The 22,877-nt window shown below is 32.6% G+C and overlaps 1 protein-coding gene across 6 annotated transcripts in view; it reads right to left on the bottom strand.

Annotated features, from left to right (window-relative positions):
* TRIM36 (tripartite motif containing 36) overlaps positions 1–22,877 on the bottom strand; it is an 86,060-nt gene that overhangs the window by 47,699 nt on the left and 15,484 nt on the right. For 4 of the 6 annotated variants that reach the window (XM_074207409.1, XM_074207411.1, XM_074207407.1 and 1 more), the window contains exons 3-4: positions 5,577–5,920; positions 2,550–2,696 (exon numbers count right to left, since the gene is read on the bottom strand). In XM_074207409.1, coding sequence (XP_074063510.1) covers positions 2,550–2,696; positions 5,577–5,920 — 491 coding nt within the window. Of the gene's footprint in view, positions 1–2,549; positions 2,697–5,576; positions 5,921–6,531; positions 6,657–22,877 lie in introns of those variants that run through there. The other 2 variants (XM_074207410.1, XM_074207408.1) reach the window with 2 other exon arrangements.

The following is a 22,877-nucleotide window of genomic DNA, read 5'->3' as shown; positions in this document are numbered from 1 at the left end:
ATTCTATCAGTTTCAAATGCTTCAGAGGTCAAGAAGAATGGAACTTAGCTTTAGAGAGAAGTTTCATTCAATTTGGTTACAGTATCAGAAGACAATGCAAAGAGTTGAGAAGTGGAGACAATGAATATAGATAGATTTTTTTAAGAATTTAGCTGAGAAAAGGAAAAAGGATAAATAGTAAATCAATCAACAATTACTGTGTGTCAGGAACTATACTAGGGCATTATGAATAAAAAGGCAAAAATTCAGTCTCTACCCCCAAAGAGCTCAAATTCTAATGGGGAAGACAACATGTAAATAATAATAATAATAATAATACAAGATATATGTTATATAAATAAAAGGTAATTTCAAAGAAAGGCATTGAAGAAGTGGCAGGGTTTAGGCAAAGTGGAGAACAGGACCAAGAAAAACCTTACAGTAGAGAAATTTAAACCAAGTCCTGAAGCAAGTGAGAAGATAGAAACAAGGAGGAGGAACATTGTAAGAATTAAGGACGGTCAGTATACTGGAGTTGTGAGATAGAATGTCATATGTGAGGAATATCAGTAAGTAGACCAATGTTGGGGGGGAATCAAAGGGGGGGGGGAATAAAGTATAAGACTGGAAAGTCAAAAAAGGGCCATATTGTGAAGAGCTTTAAATTCCAGCTAGAAGATTTTATATTTGATCATAGAGGTAATAGGGAAGCCCTGTTGTTTATAAGGGGATGTGAAATGGTCTTTACTCTTAAAAAATCATTTTGGCAACTGAGTGGAGAATGAATTAGAGTGGGAAGAGACTTCATAAATGGAGTCGAACCAGAAAAGCTATTGTAAAGTTTCAGAGTTAATGTGGTAAGGGAATGTGGCTATACTAGGGAAGTGGTTGAGTAGAAAAAGATGTGTATATGAGAGATGCTGTGAAGGAAGATAGCAAAACTGTTACTAAACAAAATTCTAGCTAAAATATTATAACAATAAATTATAAAGATTATACTGTATGATCCAGGGAGATTTATACCAGAAATGTGCAGAGCCCCAATTCTAACATGAAGTCTGAAGTCAGGAAGTAGGCTGGAAATATGTGCAAACAAAAAAGCTATTATAGTGATAAGAATGCTCAAGATACATACTCAGAGAGAATGACTCCAAATATCTACAAGCAAATTTGTAAAGAAAAACATAGCTTGCACAGAGGATTCAACTAGAATTCCTAAGAGATGAAGCAAGAATTTAAAGGTTTTTAATGTTTTTATTAGAGAATGCAAGAGGAAAAAATGGGGGTGGGAAATGAGTAATGAAAGAACTGGGAAGAAAATTAACAGTTCAGCATATAAATTCAAAACTTTGTCCAATAATAAAATCCCTGAAAAGTAGAAAGTGAAAAATAGAAGCCAATGACTCTATGAATCAACAAAACAAAGTATTAAAATGAAGTCAAAAGGTGAAAAAAAAATAGAAGAAATGAAAAGAAAGTAACTCATGGCAAAAACAAAAGACCTTAAAAAATGATGAAGGAGTGGCATGCAGTGGATAGATCATAGGCTCTGGAGTCAGGAGTACCTGAGTTCAAATCCTGCCTCATCACTTAATAATTACCTAGTTGTGTGGCCTTGGGCAAGCCACTAAACCCCATTTGCCTTGTAAAAACCTAAAAGAAAAAAAGATGAAGAAAAAAAATTTAAGAATTATTGGACTATCTGAAAACCCTTATTAAATAAAGAGCCTAGAGATCATATTTCAAGAACTCTCAAAACTGCCCAGAACTCTTAGAACCAGATGGCAAAAGGGAGATAAAAAGAATCCACCAGTCACCTCCTAAAAGAAATCTCAAAAGGAAAACTCCCAAGAACAGTATTCAAAAAACCCTGGCCTCCCAAGTCAAAGACAAAATACTGCAAGAAATGAGAAAGAATGAACTGAAATATCACTGAGGCACAATTAGGATCAGACACAATTTATCTGTCATCATAATGAAGAATCAGAGGTCCTTGAATTTCATGATGAACATAACTTTAGAAGATAAAAGATAAAAGTTTATACCAAACAAATTTGAATTTAATCTTACAGGGGGAAAAAAAATGATCCCCTGACTCAGATTCCCTCTTTTCCCTCCCAGCCTTCCTGCCAACACATCTTTCTCCATTTTCCTTTCCCAGACTCTTAAATTCCTTAAATTCCTCTCCCCATTCATCTCCATTGCCCTATTCATGTCCTGGAGCTTCCCAACCAATCACTTGAACCTCTCTCAATTCCAAGAGTGATAAACCCTGGTCCTCCCCCCCCCCCTGCCCCAATTGTCCAATAGGCCTTACTATTGTCCACTCCACCTTATCGCTGCATCCTCAGACACCTAAGCATCGACAGTTGCCCTGTCAATGAACCCTAAAGACCACCAAACCTTTTCATTCATCCTACAACTGACCTTTATATATGATTTATCCCAATTACAATGTGAGTTCATTGAGAGCTGAAACTGTCTTAATTTTTTACATGCATTCCCAGTATTTGTGGCACAGGAACTGGCAATTAATATTTTTTTTCATTCATTCAAGAATCAAGACCTACCTTTAAGGTTTTATAGGCACTGCTAATGGTGGTGACCCGATGGTTTGAATGATTACCACCCAACTTACAGAGATGGCAAACTGGTCTTCTACATAATTCACAGTACATGTTTACTCTCTCCATTTCATGTTCCGGACACATTAAAATCTGTTGGGAAAAAAAAAGGAAGCGTAAGGAAAGAATGTCTAAAATTACCTAATGTCAAAGAAGCAAAAATATAAACCCAATCAAAATAGTAGCTGGTATTTATACACATTTCTTTAAGTTTTATAAAGGATTTTATATATCATTTCATTTGATCTTCACAAATTCCATTAATGTGATCTATTCTTCCACTATTAGCTAACAAAATCAGTCATTTACCAAAACTAAAATGAGAAAACCAAATTACTTGATCATCACATGTGAAAATTAGCATTATTAGAATCATTATTTCTGATATAATAAATTTTAAGTCAAGAAAGTTGTATTTATTATATTTAAGTATTTGTTCACTTCAATTTGGTAAGCAAGTGAATTACAAAGTAAGGATGATTTTAATCCTACACAAAACATTTCAGGATTTAAACAAACATTTTAAAGGCACCTCTAAATACAAAAAGCAGGGCAATGGGGACAAATGGATTCATGATTTCACTGATATACAGAACTTTCAGATGAGGAAATTTCCTCTACCAATGCAGGTTATCACCTTTCTCACTGACTTGCACAAGGTAACATAAATAATATGTGTCAGAGGGGATTCTTGAAAATTGGTTTTTCCTGACTCCAAACTAGTACTCTTAAATACTATTCCATATTATCTCTCATGAAAAGCAGACAATCATTAATAACTGAGAATAATTATCTTCGTGTAAATAATTTAAATAAGCATTATTTTAAAGATTTTGAAATCAGGAGAAGTAATTGAAAGAAATTCAACAACAGGAGTGTTTTCTATATAAATATCTATATTCTTGCTTGGAAAAAGTCTTATTTAAATAAACCAATTAAGAAACCCAAATTGTTCTTGCTCAGAATACTTCCATCAAGTTAAAACCACTGTAGTTGAAAATATAAGTATGTATATACATATTTAAAATATGAAATATATATATAATTTTCTATAATCTAGGATTGTTACTGTTAACTGCCAGACCTTTTTTTTTAATAAACGTAATCAGAAAAAACTACTTAAATTTAAAGTTGTAAAGTTAAAATTAGGGAAAAAGAATGCATCTTATTACAAAGTCTTCCTAAGTATTGCTAAGGATTAAAACTTCACTTTTAAAATACAAGATGAACCTTTTTTTTTTTTAACAAAACCAAAAATTTTAAATTTATGAATGAATGGACAACAATTAAAATTTTAGTTTGTCCACACAATAAAACTTTTTAAGTGGAAAACTCAGTCATATAATGCTAAAATACTTAAAGGAACTTGCAAAGAAGACAACATTTACTTAACTCCTGATTCACCCAGTCTTTGTACTCAATGTCCTAGAAACTTTATCTTCAAAGTTCTGCCCATACCTGGACTTCACAAACTGGAAATAATCTTCACTCTTATACTTCTTCTCTGATTTGCTCATTTTGCTTAGAACCTCCATTTCAAGGTGAAGACCCAGACCAGTAGAGTCTGTTTAATTCTTTGTATTTGTATCCCCAATACTTAGGACACTGCTTGACAAATCAGTTTTATCTGATTAATACAAAGTACTAACTGATCTATTGTTGTCCCAAGTTTGGAGGGGTGGGAATGGTTTATTGTTTTTGAGAATAATAATTTGAGTAATTTGAAAGCAAAGCTTGTCAGTTTTTAAAAAAATATACTCACCTTGAATTATTCAAAGTAAATTTTTTTAAGTGCCTCATAATTTAAAGGACAATTTCAATGCTCTTGTCAGGTTCCAAGCATATAATTTTAATTATAAACATATGTATCATTATACAAGAACATACACACAAATTTTATATATATATATACACACACACACACACACACACACACACACAAACATAATGAACTCACATCTATAGGCATATATATACCACATATACAGCCCTGATTACTTCAGCAATAAATACAAAGATAAAGGCAAAAGATTCAGTTATAAAAAGCATTGGACTGAAGAGACTCCCTGGATTCTAACCCAGACTCTATCACTTATTAAATTACGATCATTTGCACCTACCAATTAAAAAACAGATTTTTCATCAAACACCCATTCTGTACCAGGAAGTTGATGATGGGGTGTTGGGAACACAAATACAGAGAATTAAATAATCTCTATTCTCAAGGAGCTTACATTCCGAGGAGAAAATTGATAAGTATATACAGAATATGAAAATAATAATTCCAAATAAATATAAAGTAGTTAGAAAGGGAATAGTTGGGAGGAGCAGGAAAGGTTTCATGTAGAAAATGGTGCTGACTGGGTCTTGGTTTCCTCTGTAAAGGATTATATAATTCTTACACTGGACTCTAGTTCATAGGATTGTTTTAAAGATCAAGTTAAATAATATTTATGAAACACTAAAATTGCAGTTATTATTATTATTATAATAATGATGATGGATCACACATTATTATAGAAGGAAATGAAGCTTTAAGTCAAATCTGAAATTGAGTAATATATTGTGACAAAAGCTGAACTTGGCAGTTATCAGACCCAGATTCTAACCTACCTCCTATATTACAAGTTGTATGACAATGGACAAGTATTTTAACCTGTCTCTGCCTCAGTTTCTTCATCCATAGAATGAGAGGGTTAGATTCAATGGCCTTTAAGCACCCCTGACAAAACTAATTCTATGTACCTATGAGCCATGCAATTAACCTAAGAATTATGACTAGTCACTCTTTGTTCTTCTGTGGTCACTGGACACACAACTGTGCCCTACAAAAGTCTCTAAATATCTCCAGTCCCAAATTCCAATGCCTACACTTAGGACAGGACATGTCCTTGTTAAAATATAGACAAAAAAATTGTTTAAAACTGTAATTTATGGTGTTATTCCCCCCACCTCCATCAAAATGACACTTACCTTAGGTCTAAAATTAGTGGTTGGGCCTACATACTCATGCTGAGCTTTTACAGTGCCCCAAGGATGATATATTTTGAAGCATTCATTACAGTAGCTTGCACTGCAGTCCATGCAACTTTTAGTGGATTCTTGAGGTGGAGGTTTGCAGAGGTCACACATAATCGCTGTAGCTGCCCTAGCTGCCTGTCGGTATCTTTCCACAATCGTCTCCAAAGTGAAATTTCGAAACAAACCATTGATTCCACGTTCTCCCAGATCAATATCATGCTCACAACCAGGGCAGGGAAAAGTGGTCGTCCTAGGAGTCAATGAGCTGCGTTTCCAGCCTGAATAATTGATCATTCCTAGTGTTTAGTTATAGCAGTGGGAAGATGATTAGAATGACAAAACACAGAATGAAAAACGTTGCAAGACAAAAGAAAAGTGTATGAACATTGAGTACACAAAACACAAAATATCCAAAGAAATAACACAAACTAATGCAAATTATGCCAAGGTTTTAAAAACATCTTTCTATTGAACTTTCCTGCTATACAAAAGATCAGATACAAAAACCATCTGTATTTTCCAAAATATTTCTTAAGGAGTCAAAGCAGAGCACTTGAAATATCTTCATAGAAGGATCTTGATATTTTTTGATACTGCTGAATAAACTTCACAAATATATATACTGTACATAGTACACACACACACACACACACACACACACACACACTGTACATAGCTTACTTTGTATATATTTGTTAGCAAATTGTTTCCATTGGAATACAAGCTTGCATTGCCAGCATTTAACATAGTGCCCCGCCTAAAGAACGCACTTAATAACTTAATAAATGTTTGATTGAAGTCCTCTGCTCTCTCCCTCTCTCATTTCTTTCAGCTCTCTCTCTCTCAGACACACACACACACACACACCCCTATATAAAATATATAGCCATGAAAAATAGAGCCTTACTTGGTTGCACATGCAGCTCCATAACAGAAAATTCCAGAAAGTAGCTGCAGGACTCCTACTGCACATTCCCCTATTTGCCCAAAATCTCACCAGCTTTGACTTTGAGAAGAATTCAGGTATCAAAGGAGCACCTATTAATGATCATTGTCATAAGCCCCAAAACATCCTAAAATAGTCCTATGCCAATTCAGAATTCCTACAAATTATAAAATAAATACTGAATCCCATTCATTAGTCCATAAAAATATTTGTGAAATTTCAGTAGATAGCATCTAGTTTTAAAAAACAACCTACTAAAGGTTGTATAACACATTCATAGTCATAAGGCACAAAACAAAGGCACAAAACAATTTCTTATGAGCTAAAAAAAGGTTTTCCAAATAAAATTATTAAAATGTCATAAAATATAGAATACACGGAAAAGAATCGTCTGGTTTCCAACATTTAATAGGAACAATATTAATGGAAATATCGATGGTGTCAGAGAACTTGGTTTTGAATTCTAGCTTTTCTAAGTTTTGACATATCAAGACTTGACATCTCTAGGATTTGGTTTCCTCATCTGTAAAATGAAGAAGTAGGGGAGGGTTGGTCTGAATTTAGTTTCTAAGCCTTTTCTGTGTCATGTATCCCTTTGGGTAGTTTGATGAAGCTATCTATGGTCCCTTTCTCAGAACAATGCTTTTAACTACATAAAATAAAACTTATAGAATTACAAAGGAAAACAATTGTATAGAAACAGTTTATATAAATACTTTATATAAATAAAACTACATAAATATATATAAATACAAAATAATTCATTTAGACTATCATTTCAAAATGAGAGTAACTTTTTTTAAAATAAAGAGGGGAAAAATTTTAAAAAAATTAAAGGCAGAGAAAGGCATTCATTCAAAGATGCTTTATAAAATGTCAGCTTAATAAAACAACAATTGCAAGTTTTAAAAACAAAATGAAAATATAATTTATGGTTCTATGCTTCAGTTTCAAGGAACAAAACAAGAAATATATTTCTAATTTCACATTTTCCATGTAAAGTGGATCACATATGAAAATGAAAATTGATAATTTTAGAAATGAATAGTTTAAAAATTATTACTTGTTAAAGCTAAAAATTTTGATTGTTAAACAATTGAAAAAATATGATAAGGGAATCATACTTTAAAAAACATGCATATTCAGGTCAACATGCTTATTTTACTCCATGTTCAAAAAAGTCACAATTTATTATTAATGTGTATTCATTCCTTTTCTATAAATTGCTATTATGTCAAAATTTTCACTACCCAAAATTAGAGATTATAGCACAACACTAACATTTTATAAAGTAAGATAGTTAAGAAAAATGTTTGAAGCATTAGTCTATAAATGAAATGTTTGAATAAGATAGTGACAATTTCACATAGTTTTTCTACTATATTTTCAGTAGTTTTCTAAACATCACTTAAAATTTTTTGAAAACTATTTTCCACCATAGTAATTTATTTCAGCAATGTTATTTCTACTATATATTGAATAATTCAGAAATAAAAATAAGTACTAAATCATTTCTTCATGATCCTAAAAAGTAGAAAAGTTGATCTAAAGCATTTTGGGGAAATAGCTCTAATAAAATTAGGTTATAAGTCAATCAAGAAATTATACACACACACACACACACACACACACACACATACATTCTAACTTTCTTTCCAGACTTGGTTTTAAGAGGATGGACTAACTTCTAAGAGAATTCCAAACATTTTATTATGATTACCTCTAATATCTTATATTAATGATATAATGAACAACAAAAGTAAATGATTGTTTAGAGTAAAAAGAACACAGAAGTAAAAGAGCAATTATTCCACTGTAGAAATTTCCACCATTCCTTTCAGAAATTATGCTACTTTAAATAGAATGGCAACACAAACTTCATTTTAAAATCCATAATAAACCTTAAAACAATATTCTAAAAGTAAGTTATGAATCAACTCTACTACAGTAAGTCCTTTAAGGCAATGACTATTCATTTTTCATTATTATTTATAAGTTAACAAGACACAAAAGATATTTAATAAAAATTAGTTGAAATTAAGACAATGTTCTTTTGCCCAATTTTGATACATAAAACAATTAATTTGGATATTAAGAAGTCAATTCAATTTAAAATAAAGAACAATGTTTTTAACTACATAAAATAAAACAAAGAATTACAATACTGAAGATCTAGATCTAATATGATATCTTATTGTACATTATATACATTGTGAAAAAGAGATTCTGGCTCAGTCTTCTTGCTGCCTCTATGATGAGAAAGAAATTCTAGTTCATATTTCTTCACACTACAATAATAAGAAGAGGGCACTATCCTTTATTTTGAGCTTTTAGAATCTAGACATTGTTCCTGAAATGTCACAACACCTGCAGAATCAAAGCTGGAAACAAGTCACAGCTCTAATTTTTGCCAGCTTGGCAGGTGCCCTTATCTTTCTCCTTTTATTACTAGTTTTTAGACATATTTACCCTTATCTTTCCCTCCCGCTTTTAGTAAAATTTAATTTTTCTTTGCTGTTTATGCATTAGCATCCTACATAAGCTTTTTGAAGCTGATACTCTGGGTTCACTGACTATTATATATAATCAGTTTAGTTTACACTCAGCAAAATAATAAATTTGCAGTTAATGATGTGTATCATTGACAAAATGTATCTAATTAAAATTAAATTAAAATCAAAATGACAAAAATATCTAACCAATGGATACTTGGATAATTTTCACTTAGATTGTTTTCCAGATCAGTAACTGCAACACAAGATTTCATCTTGAAATAAAAAGGAAAAATTGCATAAACAGGTTAATATTTTGCATGTGATTTATTATTTGTAAATAAGGATATATAAATCTGACATAAACCTCAATTCCACCTTGAGTGGTTGGAGATCATCATGGGATTCCTCAGATTCTGATAATTCTGGACTGGTTTATGGCAATTGGAGAACAAAATAGCTTCTGGTCGAATTTATCCCTATGGGAATTCTGGTCCAGTCAAAGTGTTAAAAAAAAAAAAAGTATGAACTATAGTAAGAGCTGAAATACATCATTCTTGATCTCAGGAAGGATATTTTTGAGTTTGAAATATTGTACATGTTTATATTAATTGTTGAAGCTTCATACCCAAATTAGCAATCCCTAATTGCTGCAATACCAATGTTTCTAAATAAACAAGGACTTCCATTGAACTCTCATTAAATTTTCAGTGGAAAAACATTTTTAGAATAGAAAAAAAGTGCTTAATTTTTTTCTCTAAGAGTTTCAAAGCTGAAGTTGGAGGATTAGGGACAGTCATTTAGCTGAACTCTCCCAATATGCCTCTCCAAAGAACTTTAAAATAATGCCTCAAATCAAATTTTGGAATGAAGAAAGAGTTAACAGTCAGGGTAGTGTATTTTTCTGACCCAAGAAAACTTAAATGATAAGCAAAAGAAATCTATGTCACAGGTGGAGGCCTGTCCAGAGCCCCTACACACAGTGATACTCACAGCAGCCACAGCAATAGCAGTATCAACTGCAGGAGTTTTTAGCCCAGAAATGTTAAGGAGGTCAGACAACAAGTTAAGAGATTACAGGGGGTCCCTTTGCTAGTTCTGGTCCAGCAGGCATTGATTAACAACTCTATTGGCCATATGTAGTTCGGGATTGCAAGTTCCATGGCAAAAGCAGCACTTAGGGGTTGGCCACAAAGCAGCAGGGGCCCTAGTCACAGTTCTAAGGCAAAGAGGATCTTGGCATATAGAGAAACAGAAATCAGGGGTTCTTTCTTGGTAAAGACCAGAGCAGAGATCAGGAAAGCAGTCATCATACCTCTCACAGGATCACACCACTTTGGAAACACCTCAAACTTGCAGACCACCAGACCTAGACTTGAAAACTGAAGTACAAAAAAGTCTGAAATGTGGGACAGTGCCTACCCAACCCTAGTTAAGAAGAGCTCAACTTTAACATAAAGTTAAAAGTCAAGAAATAGGCAAGATAAATGAGAGGAGGAAGAGGAGGAGAAGAAGAAGAAGCTGACATAAGAGTTACTATGCTGACAGGGACGAGGAACCATAAACACACCTCAATATGAAAACAGCTACCCCAAAAAAAAGGCACAAAAAAATGGCTAATTGGACACAAGGTCAACAAGAATCCCTGGAAGAATAAAAGAAAGTGTAGAAGAGAAAAATTTGGGAAGGAAATACAGTAAGAAATGAACAAGCTGATTTTAGAAAAACATGGGAAAATTTGCATGAAATAATGATGAGTGAAAAGAACAGAACTAAGAGAATGTTGTATACAGTAATAATACTATTTGAAGAATAACTGAAAGACTAAGCTGAGTATTAAAAATATCAAATAACTACCAAAAAACCTCTTAGGAAGATAGTATCCATCTCCAGAAAAAAGAACCAATAGATGCTTGCAAAGTTATGAATATATATGTGTGTGTGTGTGTGTATACATATATATGCACACACACATATATATATATAATATATAAAATATATAAAATGTCAAATGGTGGCCTTCTCTAGAGCAGGGTAGGAAGGGAGGGAGACAGTTCAGAATTTAAAATGTAACAAAAACAGAATTGGCTTAATGGTAAAAGAGGCACAAAAATTCACCAAAGAAAAGAACTCCTTAAAAAATAGAATAGGCTAAATGAAAAAGGAGGTATAAAAGCTCACTGAAGAAAATAATTTTTTCAAAACTAGAATTAGGCAAGTGAAAGCTAATGAGAAATAATAAAATGAGTAGTTAGGTGGTGCAGTGGATAAAGCACTGGCCCTAGAGTCAGGAAGACTTGAGTTCAAATCCACCCTTAGACACTTGATTACTTACTAGCTGTGTGACTGTGGACAAGTCACTTAATACCATTGTTCCCCCCCAAAACTGAAACAAACAATACAACAAAATTAAAAGAATGAAAAAAATAAAAGAAAATATGAAATATCTCATCAGAAAAACAACTGATCTGGAAAATAAATAAAATAAAGACAAGAAAATTTAAGAATTATTAGATGACCTGAAAGTCATGACCAAATTAAGAAAATAGATATCATAAATCCAGAGGGTAAAAATAGAAAATGAAAGAGTCCATCAATCACTTCGTGAAAGAAATTCCAAAGTGAAAATTCACAGAAATATTATAGCCAGATTCCAGATCTTCTAAGCCAAAAGAGAAAATACATCAAGTAGTCAAAAAGAAAGATTCAAATATTGTGGATTCACAGTCAGGATTACACAAGATTCAACATTTTCCGTGTTAAAGGAATAAAAGGCTAAGAATATGAAGGCAAAGGAGCTAAGATTACTTACCTAGCAAAACTTAGTAGGTTATTAAATATCCATTTTAATAAAATAGAGGATTTTCAGGCATTTCTGATGAAAAGACAAGCATTATATAAAAATAAAATTCAAGAGAAGCATAAAAAGTTAAAAAGGTAAAACATAAAATCAAAAGAATCACTAAAGTTAAACTGTTTAACCCTATACCAAGATAAGATCCAAATGGATACAGGATTCAGACATTAAAAACAATACTATAAGCAAATCAGAAGAACAAGGACTAGTTTACCTGTCAGATCTATGGAAAATGAAGCAGTTTATGACTAAGGAAGAGATGGAGAACTATCACTAAAAACTAACTAAATGATTTCAATTACATTAAATTAAAAAGCTTTTGCACAGACAAAACCACTGTAACCAAGATCAAAAGAAATGTAGTAAACTGGGAAACAATCTTTACAACTAATGTTTCTGACAAAGGACTCATTTCTAAAATATACAGAGAACTGAGTCATATTTTAAAAAAAAAGCCATTCCCCAGTTGACAAATGGTCAAAGGATATGCAAAGGCAATTTGCAGATGAGGAGATCAAAGCAATCCATAGTCATATGAAAAATTGCTCCTAAATCATTACTTATTAGAGAAATGCAAATTAAAGCTTCTCTGAGGTACCACCTCTCACTTCTCAGGATAATGATAATTGTTGGAAGGGTTGTGGGAAATCTGGGACACTATTACATTGTTGGTGGAGCTGTAAACTCATCCAACCTTTCTGGTTGCCCAAAGGGCAACAAAAATGTGCATATCCTTTGATCCAGCAATACCACTACTGGGTCTATACCCTGAAGAGATGAGGAAAAAGGCAAAAACATCACCTGTACAAAAATATTCATAGCAGCCTTGTTTGTGGTGGCAAAGAATTGGAAATTAAGTAAATGATCTTCAATTGGGAAATGGCTTAGCAAACTGTGGTATATGTATGTCATGGAACACTATTGTTCTATTAGAAACCAGGAGGGATGGGAATTCAGGGAATCCTGGAGGGATTTGCATGAACTGATGCTGAGTGAGATGAGCAGAACCAGAAAAACACTGTACACCCTAACAGCAACATGGAGGTGATGATCAACCTTGATGGACTTGCTCATTCCACCAGTGCAACAATCAGGGACAATTTGGGGCTGTCTGCAATGGAGAATACCACCTGTATCCAGATAAAGAATCATGGAGTTTGAACAAAGTCCGAGGACTATTCCCTTTAATTTAGAAAAAAAAACAACTATCTTATTATCTGATCTTGTCATCTCATATACTTTTTGTTTCTTCCTTAAGGATATGATTTCTCTCTCATCACACTCAATTTGGATCAATGTACAACATGGAAACAAAGTAAAGACTGACAAACTGATTTCTGGGGGGGGGCAGGGAAGTAAGATTGGGGGAAAAATTGTAAAACTCAAAATAAATAAAATCTTTAATTAAAAAAGTTAAACTGTTTATATTCCTATATGGGGGAATGATATATGTAATTTCTAAGAACTTTATCATGATTGGGGCAATTAAAAAGAGTTTACACACACATACACACACACAAACACACAAACACGGTTGTGAATGGAAATGTAATTAATCCAAAAGAGAAACAGGAAGAGAAGGGTATAAGACAAAGTGAAGATAATATAAAAGAAAGAACAAATTAATGGAAACAAAATAGATTTTTGAGAAGGGTTAGAATAAAAAGAAAAAGAAGAAACAAAAAGTTAGCATGGAGGGAAATACACAGTCAGTGATCATAACTGTTAAATATAAATAGGATGAGGTCATCTATAAAACAAAAAAAAAGAGCAGAATGGATTAGAAACCAGAATCCAATAATATGTTGTTTACAAAAGACAAACTTGAAACAGAAACATACACACATACTACAGAATTCAAATAAAGGGCTAAAATAGAATCTAATATCCTTCTCAGCTGAAGTTAAAAAAAAAAGACAGAGATAGCAATTATGATCTCAGACAAAGCAAAAGCAAAAAACAGAACTAATTAAAAGGGATAATCAGAGAAATTACATTTTGCTACAATATACCATGCACTATTAAGTGACATTACAAAATTTACAAGTTTCTCTGATTAAAGGCCTCACTTCTCAAAAATATACTGAGTACAGAACTGAGTCAGCTTTATAGAAATAAAGGCCTTTCCCCAATTGATAAATTGTCAAAGATATAAACAAATAAAAAATCAGTTACCTGTAGAAATATGAGAAAATGCTCAAAAGCACTACTAATTAGAGAAAAGCAAATTAAAACAACTCTAGAGTACCATTTTACACCTTACAGAAATTACAAAAGTTGGAATAGATATGGGACAAGAAAGTACACTAATTAACAAGTCCAATCGTTCTAGTTTACAATTTAGAACTAGGCCCAAAAGGCTATAAAACTGCATTTCCTTTGATCCAGAAATACCATTCATCAAGTCTGTATCCAAACAAGTTCAAAGAAAATGTAAAAAGACCTCTATGTACAAGAAAATTTAGAGCAGCTTCTTTTATGGTGGCAAAGAATTGGAAATGGAATGCTAATTAATTGGGATATAGCTAAAGAACTTATGGCATGTGATTGAAATGGAGTATTAATGTGCTGTGGAAAATGACAAGGGGAATGGTTTTGGAAAAATAGGGTAAGGCCTATATGAAGTGAGAAGAACCAGATCACTGTGCTTAAGAACAGTAATGTTGAACCAAGAGGCTCAGCTCTAAAAGACATGGCTAATTCCAATTCCAATTAACAAAAGGTCAATGAAAAGGCAATTTGCAGATGAGAAAATCAAAGTTATCCATAGTCATATAAAAATTGCTCTAAATCATTACTGATTAGAAAAAGGCAAATTAAAACATCTCTGAGGTACCACCTCACACCTCTCAGATTCGCCAATATGACCAGAAACGTCAATGATCAATGTTTGAAGGGATATGGGAAATCTGGGACACTAATACATTGTTGGTGGAGCTGTGAATTCATCTAATCTTTCTGGAAAGCAATTTGTAATTATACACAAAGGGCAATAAAAATGTGCATATCCTTTGATCCAGAAATACCACTCCTGGGTCTGTGCCCTGAAGAGATGATGAAAAAGGGTAAAAACATTATTTGTACAAAAATATTCATAGCAGTTGTTTGTGGTAAAAAGAACTGGAAATCAAGTAAATGTCCATCAATTGGGGAATGGCTGAACAAATTGTAGTATTATATGTATGTTATGGAACACTACTGTTCTATTAGAAACCAGGAGGGATGGGAATTCAGAGCAGCCTGGAACAACTTGCATGAATTGATGCTGAATGAGATGAGCAGAACCAGAAGAACATTGTACACCCTAAAAGCCACACGGGAGTGATGATCAACCTTAATGGACTTGTTGGGGGGGCGGAGCCAAGATGGTGGCATGAAGGCAGCATTTCCCAGAAACTGTTTCCTCAAAAAACTACAAAAGCCATCAAATTATGACTCTGGCCACAATTTAGAGGGGCAGAACTGAAGAACTGATACATTTTCCCAGTCCAAGATAAATTAGAAGTTCTGTGGGAAAGGTATGTTTCACCGGGCCTGGGAATGGAAAAAAGCCTTGGCCACAGTGTAGCCCAGCCCAGCCCAGGATCACCAGGACTTGCTCACTCCATCAGTGCAATAATCAGGGACAATTTTAGGGTATCTGCGATAGAGAATACCATCTGGATCCAGAGAAAGAATTGTGGCGTTAAAGACCAAAGATTATTACCTTCAATTTTTTTTTTAAAAAAAGTTGCCTTTAGACTACATAATATTTCTAGTATTTTATTTTTTCCTCATGTATGTGTTTTTTCTCTCAATACATTCAATTTTGATCACTGCATAGCAAAGAAATAACATAAAGATTATCAGATTGCCTTCTGCTGGCGGAAGGGGGAGGGAGGGAGGGTAGGGGGAAAACGTGTAGAATTCAAAATCTTACAAAAAGACATGGCTACTACTCTAATCAGTACAATGATCCAAGACAATTCCAAAGGACTCCTGATGAAAAAATGCTCTCTGGGGCAGCTAGGTGGAGCAGTGGATAGAGCACTGGCCCTGGAATCAGGAGTACCTGAGTTCAAATCTGACCTCAGACACTTAATAATTACCTAGCTGTGTGGCCTTGGGCAAGCCACTTAACCCCATTGCCTTGCAAAAACTTAAAAAAAAAAAGAAAGAAAAAAAAATGCTCTCCTCCTCCAGAGAACAAACTGATAAACTGAAGTATGACTTTCTCTTTCTTTATTCTTCTCTGTTTTTTAAAAAAATATGCCAAAATGGAAATATTAATAAGTGAACTGATATAATATTGCTTGTCTTCTTAATGTGTGAGGGAGTGGAGAGAAGAAGGGAAAGAATTTAGAACTCAATATTTAAAAATAATTTAAAATTATACAATTTTTTAAAGAGTTTCAAAACTTTCAAAAAAAATAATCTTATCATCTTATCTGGTGTTCCTAATTCTGGCCATGTTGGAAAACGGAAAGAGATACTTTCCAATTTTACAATTCACTGCAAATTAGAGACTAAATTTGTTAAATGACTATTTTATGAAATGCCTATCTCCAAACTATGATGGAAATGTGATCTGAATGTTTTTATAAATGTTGAAATATCCTATCAGTCAGTTTGCAAGCATTTAGGACTTTTTCCATAGAAACAGCATACCCCTCTTTCATTCTCCATTCTTGGAAAGTAACAGATTGTTTTAGTGCAAGGAAAAGAAAATGATTTTTGTCAACTAGAGAATAAACACAACTGATGTCAATTAAAAACTATCTCCAATGAAGTTCAAAAACAGAAAGAAACATTATTTTGCAGCTTTTAAGTTGTACTTAAGAACTTAAGAACCACCTGTTATTACACTTCTCTACATGAGGATGATGCTTGTTTAAATCAGATAGCAAATGTTTTATATAAGTAATAAAGTTTACCAACAAATATGTTCTTTCTTTGAATAATTTAACAAAAATTGACTGCCTACATAAGAAGCAAGGTCACCCAAAAGGAATTAGAAAAGACTGTGCATTTGCAAGACCCAATTAAGTTTTACCCAACAAAATAAGGAGCTGTCTGTAAATCTCAAGTTTCTATTTTTGCAGTTACTTAGTAACGTATAAGAAAAACTTGTGAAAAAGAGGGATCTAGTGAAGGAAGCCAGTTCCAAGGTCAGACGTAGGATATGACAGGAAAAATCACGAGCGACCGAAGAAACAGGTAAAGTAAATGAAGTGTTAAATCAGTGGGTAGAGAGATTCAAGGATTTAGACCTCACAGAGATGAGGGGTAAGGGAAGATTACTATGCCTATAAATATTTCTTGGGAGATTTTTCATGATCTGAGATTTATTTCACTAATTCAGATATTCTTGTTGACGTGGAAAAATAACTGAAATCATGCAGTATGATTTAATTTCACAGTATTTTTCCAGATACAATATTTACCAAAGGAAGAATCTACAAATAAATGTGCTGTATGAAATTATTTTCGGTACAGCATACTAAAATTCTGTCCTTAAAATATATATTCATAATTCATTACTAAGTAATAGAGGTTATGTTTACATTATCCATGTTTCAGAAGGGCCAAACGGACCTTCAAAAGGGAAAGATGAGAATGCAACACTGCTAGCAGACTTCTAAAGATAGGAGTAGTAAGTTCTTTAATTTTAAATGCTGGCAGTAAATGGTCCTTGTTAAAACCTGAAATTCTGTCACTATACATATTTGATATGGGTTTATTCTCAAAAATATTATAATGTAGCCTCATTTAAAGTGAGATTTTTTCAATTGGGAAAATTGTAATATTTGATCCTTACTTAAAGGTAAGCATACTTAAAATTTGGCATTAAGGTTAAAACATTTAGTGACTGTAAGAATAAGAGTTATAAGTCTAATTGGATCAAATTTATTCTCTATAGCTCTTCACACACCTTCACTACTTAAGTCCCTCATGGTTTTTCCCAAATATATCCCAAGCCAATCTTAAGAACTGGTTTCTTTCATTGAATCTCTCCTTTACAAATTAGCACAAGTTTTCTTAATATCAGTTAAATGAAAAATACTACTTTCCCTGATCAAACTGATAAGAAAATGAAATGATTTTTTTAAAGAGAATTCAGACATGCATTCACTGATTAATGTTATTTGATTGTTAGTGACTGCTATATGTCTTGTTTTTAAATATCCATAATAGTTTTGCATCAGAATTATGCTTATTTCTTGCACTGTGATTTTTTGGGAAACCATGGTATAAGAATTGCTTTTAATAGTGTAATGCACATCATTAAAAGATTAATTCCTTATTTTAGTCTGAATGTTGTGAAATTAGGAATCTGCACTATCACTTAATAGATTTATGGTTAAAAATACTGTCTTAAGTATTTACTTGGGCATACTTTGCCTTAAAAAGAGAAATAACAATGTTGGGTAAAGTACCAAAGACCTTATTAAAGTCTCATTTTCTACAAAGTTCTTTAGAGATTTGCCGATTCTCTAGATCTTCAATCTTTGCAAGTTATAAAATTTTATCAGCTGTGAAAAGGAGACGAAAAAGTATGTGACTAAAGTAAGCCTTGTAAACTCTAAAGTAGTGAACCTATCAAGAAACTGAGATTTACTTCCACCAACACAAACACCCAAAATGTCAGATAACTTCCATATTTACATGTAGTATAGAAGTGATTTATATGATGAATTGTATGACTACTGATAATGAAAATTATAAAATTGAACTTACAATAGTATGTGTTAAAATTTTATCTTTGAACCAACAAATCCCAGTTTTAAAGATTTTTCTTTTATTTTTTTCCTTTGATTACTGTTAAATGCTTTAAAATATCCAAGCTAATGGGAAGCTAGTATCTTTCAGGGATATGAATGAACTATCAGATTCATTTTATATATATATAAAACTCCTGAATGTTATTTTTTCCTTAATTTCAGATGATTAGTTTTTACATCAGAATGTGTTTAAACTAGGGAAGTAAAATAACCAAACTTTTGGAAACACATTCTATATACTTAATAAGTACTGAAGAGAAATGTTTATTAGTTATTATATTCTGTTCTAAACAGTAAGAAGAATTTACAATATGAGGTAGCACTATAATTTTATCTGCACTGACTTTCTGAATTTAGGTACAACTATTCAAATTATTGTAGAACCAATAGGCACCATTCAAAGGTAATGCCAACGAGTTACTCAAAATGGGTATGATCTAAGAAATGATACAGGTGACTGTTAAGTATCTGGGAGAGTAGAGAAGGTGCCTTAACAAAGGTAATAGCAGGATTCTCCTCACTCAGTTTCCCTACTGTGATATTTTCCTTCTGAACAGGAATGTTTCCTACCAGGTTGTTTCTGAGTCTTTGGAATTCTGTTGCATGAATGATTATTTCAAAGAGTATCTATGATGTTTACCTAAAATAAAAAAGTTTGGTCCTAGTATGCCAATCATGCTTGCCTGAAGAGGCAATCCTGATTTTGTTATAACCAGGCCCTTCCTGCATTCATAGTAAATTTCTTTGATCATGGCAGGAAATCTGCAATGTTTGATAATAGATCTTATGGTTTACATTGGTCAGCTTTTACGGTTTTGAATTTGTGACCATTACTAATCTACACTTTCTTATCTAGGTGACTAGGGATTATTAGTTTTTAGATTTGCTGTCTCCTTATTTGATGGTTTAATATTTATATATTCATATATATATAAGGTTAGATCCAGAGTATCATATTCATTTTGAATAATTAGAATAACATATATCCTCTCAAAAGGGAGATAAAATAAAGATGTGATATGAAAAAGACATAAACGTTTTAATTTTTTTTTTTTAGGTTTTTGCAAGGCAATGGGGTTAAGTGGCTTGCCCAAAAAGTTTTAATTTTTAATGATTAAGCCAATTTCATGTTGGGGAAGGCAACAAGACTACACTGCTTGTATTTGAGATCTAGGATGTTCAAGAGTTTGCCAATGAGTAAATATTAAAAAATTAATGATAAAAATAATTGTATTAATAGTCTTGGAACTTTTTTATTGTTCTGCCAGTGAAAAACAAAGGAAAAAATAAGTAAAAATGATGATTCCAAAAACATATTTCAAATTTTATCCTGAAAGTAATTGGGAACTACTGAACTTCTTTCATGTTCATTTAAATGTACACAAATATCTATTCAATTACCTAAAAACACAGACTTTAGATGTGTTTTAGTAATTGTTTATAATGTCTCAAGCTGGATTGAGGCTTTCACGCATAGAATTCTTTTCATTACTTGTCAAATTTTTTAATCATGATTTTTTTACAAAGGAAAAACTAAAGAGGAAAAAATGTTTCTCCTTCACAAAATAATTTAAACTACAGTACATAGAGATACATACAATAAACATATACATATACATTGGGAAAAGAAAAGGAAAATACTAATGGTCCCTAGAATAATAGGTCATAACATAATAGGTCAGAAAGAGTTCAATTCGATTTTTAAAGTATTTACCTGATATTCTGAAAAAACAAATGATGTTTCAATCAAATATTGCCATTCTCTGCAAACAATATATTTTTATGACTTTAAAAGAACAACAAAAAATTCGGTAGTTTACTGATCTAAGGGAACACATGGAAGTAAATTCTCCTGTTAATCACTCATTAACAATTACTGCTTGCCGAAAGTAAATGACCAAAGATCACTTCCTCGCCTTCTCTTAGTATATATGGCTACACTTTATACAAAACTGTTGGATCTATATTGAATAATTCAATCAGAGCTCTTGTTTTTCAAATAAATAGATTTTTATAGTCACAAAATCCAAAATCCTTAAATATTTAGAAAAAAAATTTTTTCTCAATTTGTTGAAATGCATACATTAAATGGACTGATTGTCCAAAGCATTTCAGTGTGTATGTGTGTGTATATATATATATATATATATATATATATATATATATAAAATGGTTAAATAGATGTAATATTTTTTTTAAAAATCTTAAGCATAGAATAACTGCTTGAGTAAAATCCAGTTTTCAAAGTAGGATATCACTGGAGAGTTACCAATAATAAAGAATGGTTTTAATACTGTAGCTAGGGGTAGCTAGGTGGAGCAGTGGATAGAGTACTGGCCCTGGAGTCAGGAGGACCTGAGTTCAAATTCGACCTTAATAATTGCCCAGCTATGTGACCTTGGGCAAGTCACTTAAATAAATTAAAAGAAGAAAATCAATATGTAGTTAAAATTTTACTAGAATTTTTAAAAACGTATCTTATATTAGGAGCTTTTTTCTAATGTGAGGGTGTTATTTCTCAGTGTATGGGGTGTGAATATATATATATATATATATATATCACATACACACATTTATAAATTGACATAAACACATAGATGTATATATATACATATATATATAATGTAAAAAACACAAACGATAAGGACTTATTTTACAAATATCCTCAAGGATTCTTTTTTTATGATTCTTTTTGGGGTTTTTTAGTTTTTTGCAAGGCAAATGGGGTTAAGTGGCTTGCCCAAGGCCACACAGCTAGGTAATTATTAAGTGTCTGAGGCCGGATTTGAACCCAGGTACTCCTGACTCCAGGGCCGGTGCTCTACCCACTGAGCCACCTAGCCGCCCCTTTATGATTCTTTTTGTGGTCGATAGAGCATTATCTATAGCAATGCTATAGCTAGCATTACCCGTACTACATTCAAGTTTCAGGTAAACAATTAAAGAACAAATAACATGGAAAGACTTAAAAACTCTCCAAATTTTCAAAGAGTTATTATTAGACGGCTTGATTTGGCCCCCCACAGCTCTGATGTTTATAAGATTAACTATAAAACTGGACCTGTTTTTATCCATATAAACTAATTATTTATTGGAAGGTCAATATGATTAGCTTTTGTGAGGCCCTAAGTCACCCTAAGTCTTATCACTAACTGGTTTAAGCAGCATTAAAGTGGCTTAGACTATGGCAATCTCCTAAAAGAAACAATTCTGCAAATCTTCCCTGAAAACAAAGCCCCTTCCAGGTACTGTTACCAATACAGACCTCAGTTAAAAGACTTAGATTTTGTTAAATTAAAGACTTTAAATCTTTAAGGATTTTTAATTAAAATCTAATTAAACTTTAAACTTTTGACTTATAGTAAAAAAAAAGTTAACTTTTGATTCAGAGAGACCTGTCTCAGTCTGAGTGCATGAAACTAGACAATTTGTAGACAGTGGTCAAGGACAGAGTCGTCATCTGACAGAGAATTTTCAAGGGAAAATATTTCCCAGAAGCAGATGACTTTTATAAAATAGAAAGTTAAACTCAAGATGACAGAATAAGAAATCTATTATTCGAATAATTATTACCTGAATATTGCACGTGTTTAACCAAACCCCTAATATCATCCAAAACTGGAAGTGCATTGGGAAGTTAGGGAAAGATCTAGAGGATATTAAACATGTATAAATATTTGACTGGGACATTTGATATTGGAACTAGGGTCAAATTGGATAAAGGAAGTTTTATAAATTAATCTTAGAATACTAATAATTGTTATATTAATTTGCTTTCTCATAAGATTCAATGCTTCCTAGTACTTGTAACTGTCTGTGGAAATACCTTCCAGAACTTATAAAAAGTTATCATGGGGGCAGCTAGGTGGCACAGTGGATAGAGCACCGGCCCTGGAGTCAGGACCTGGGTTCAAATCCGGCCTCAGACACTTAATAATTACCTAGCTGTGTGGCCTTGGGCAAGCCACTTAACTCCATTTGCCTTGTAAAAAAACAAACCTAATAAAAAAAAGTTATCATGAAAAAAAGTGATAGGATGGTATAAAACTGTAGTCAGAAGGGCACATATATGTAATGTTCAACCAAAGGAGGGAGAATCTGTGATGAGAATTTCTGGCTCATGCTTCTTTGCTATTGTGATGAGGAGGACTATGATGAAAAAGAAACTTTGTACTTCTCTATGAGAAGAGGACACTG

The sequence above is a fragment of the Macrotis lagotis genome, chromosome X (genome assembly GCF_037893015.1).
Source record: "Macrotis lagotis isolate mMagLag1 chromosome X, bilby.v1.9.chrom.fasta, whole genome shotgun sequence".
Lineage (NCBI taxonomy): Eukaryota > Metazoa > Chordata > Mammalia > Peramelemorphia > Peramelidae > Macrotis > Macrotis lagotis.
This window is presented reverse-complemented; position numbering and strand designations above follow the sequence as displayed.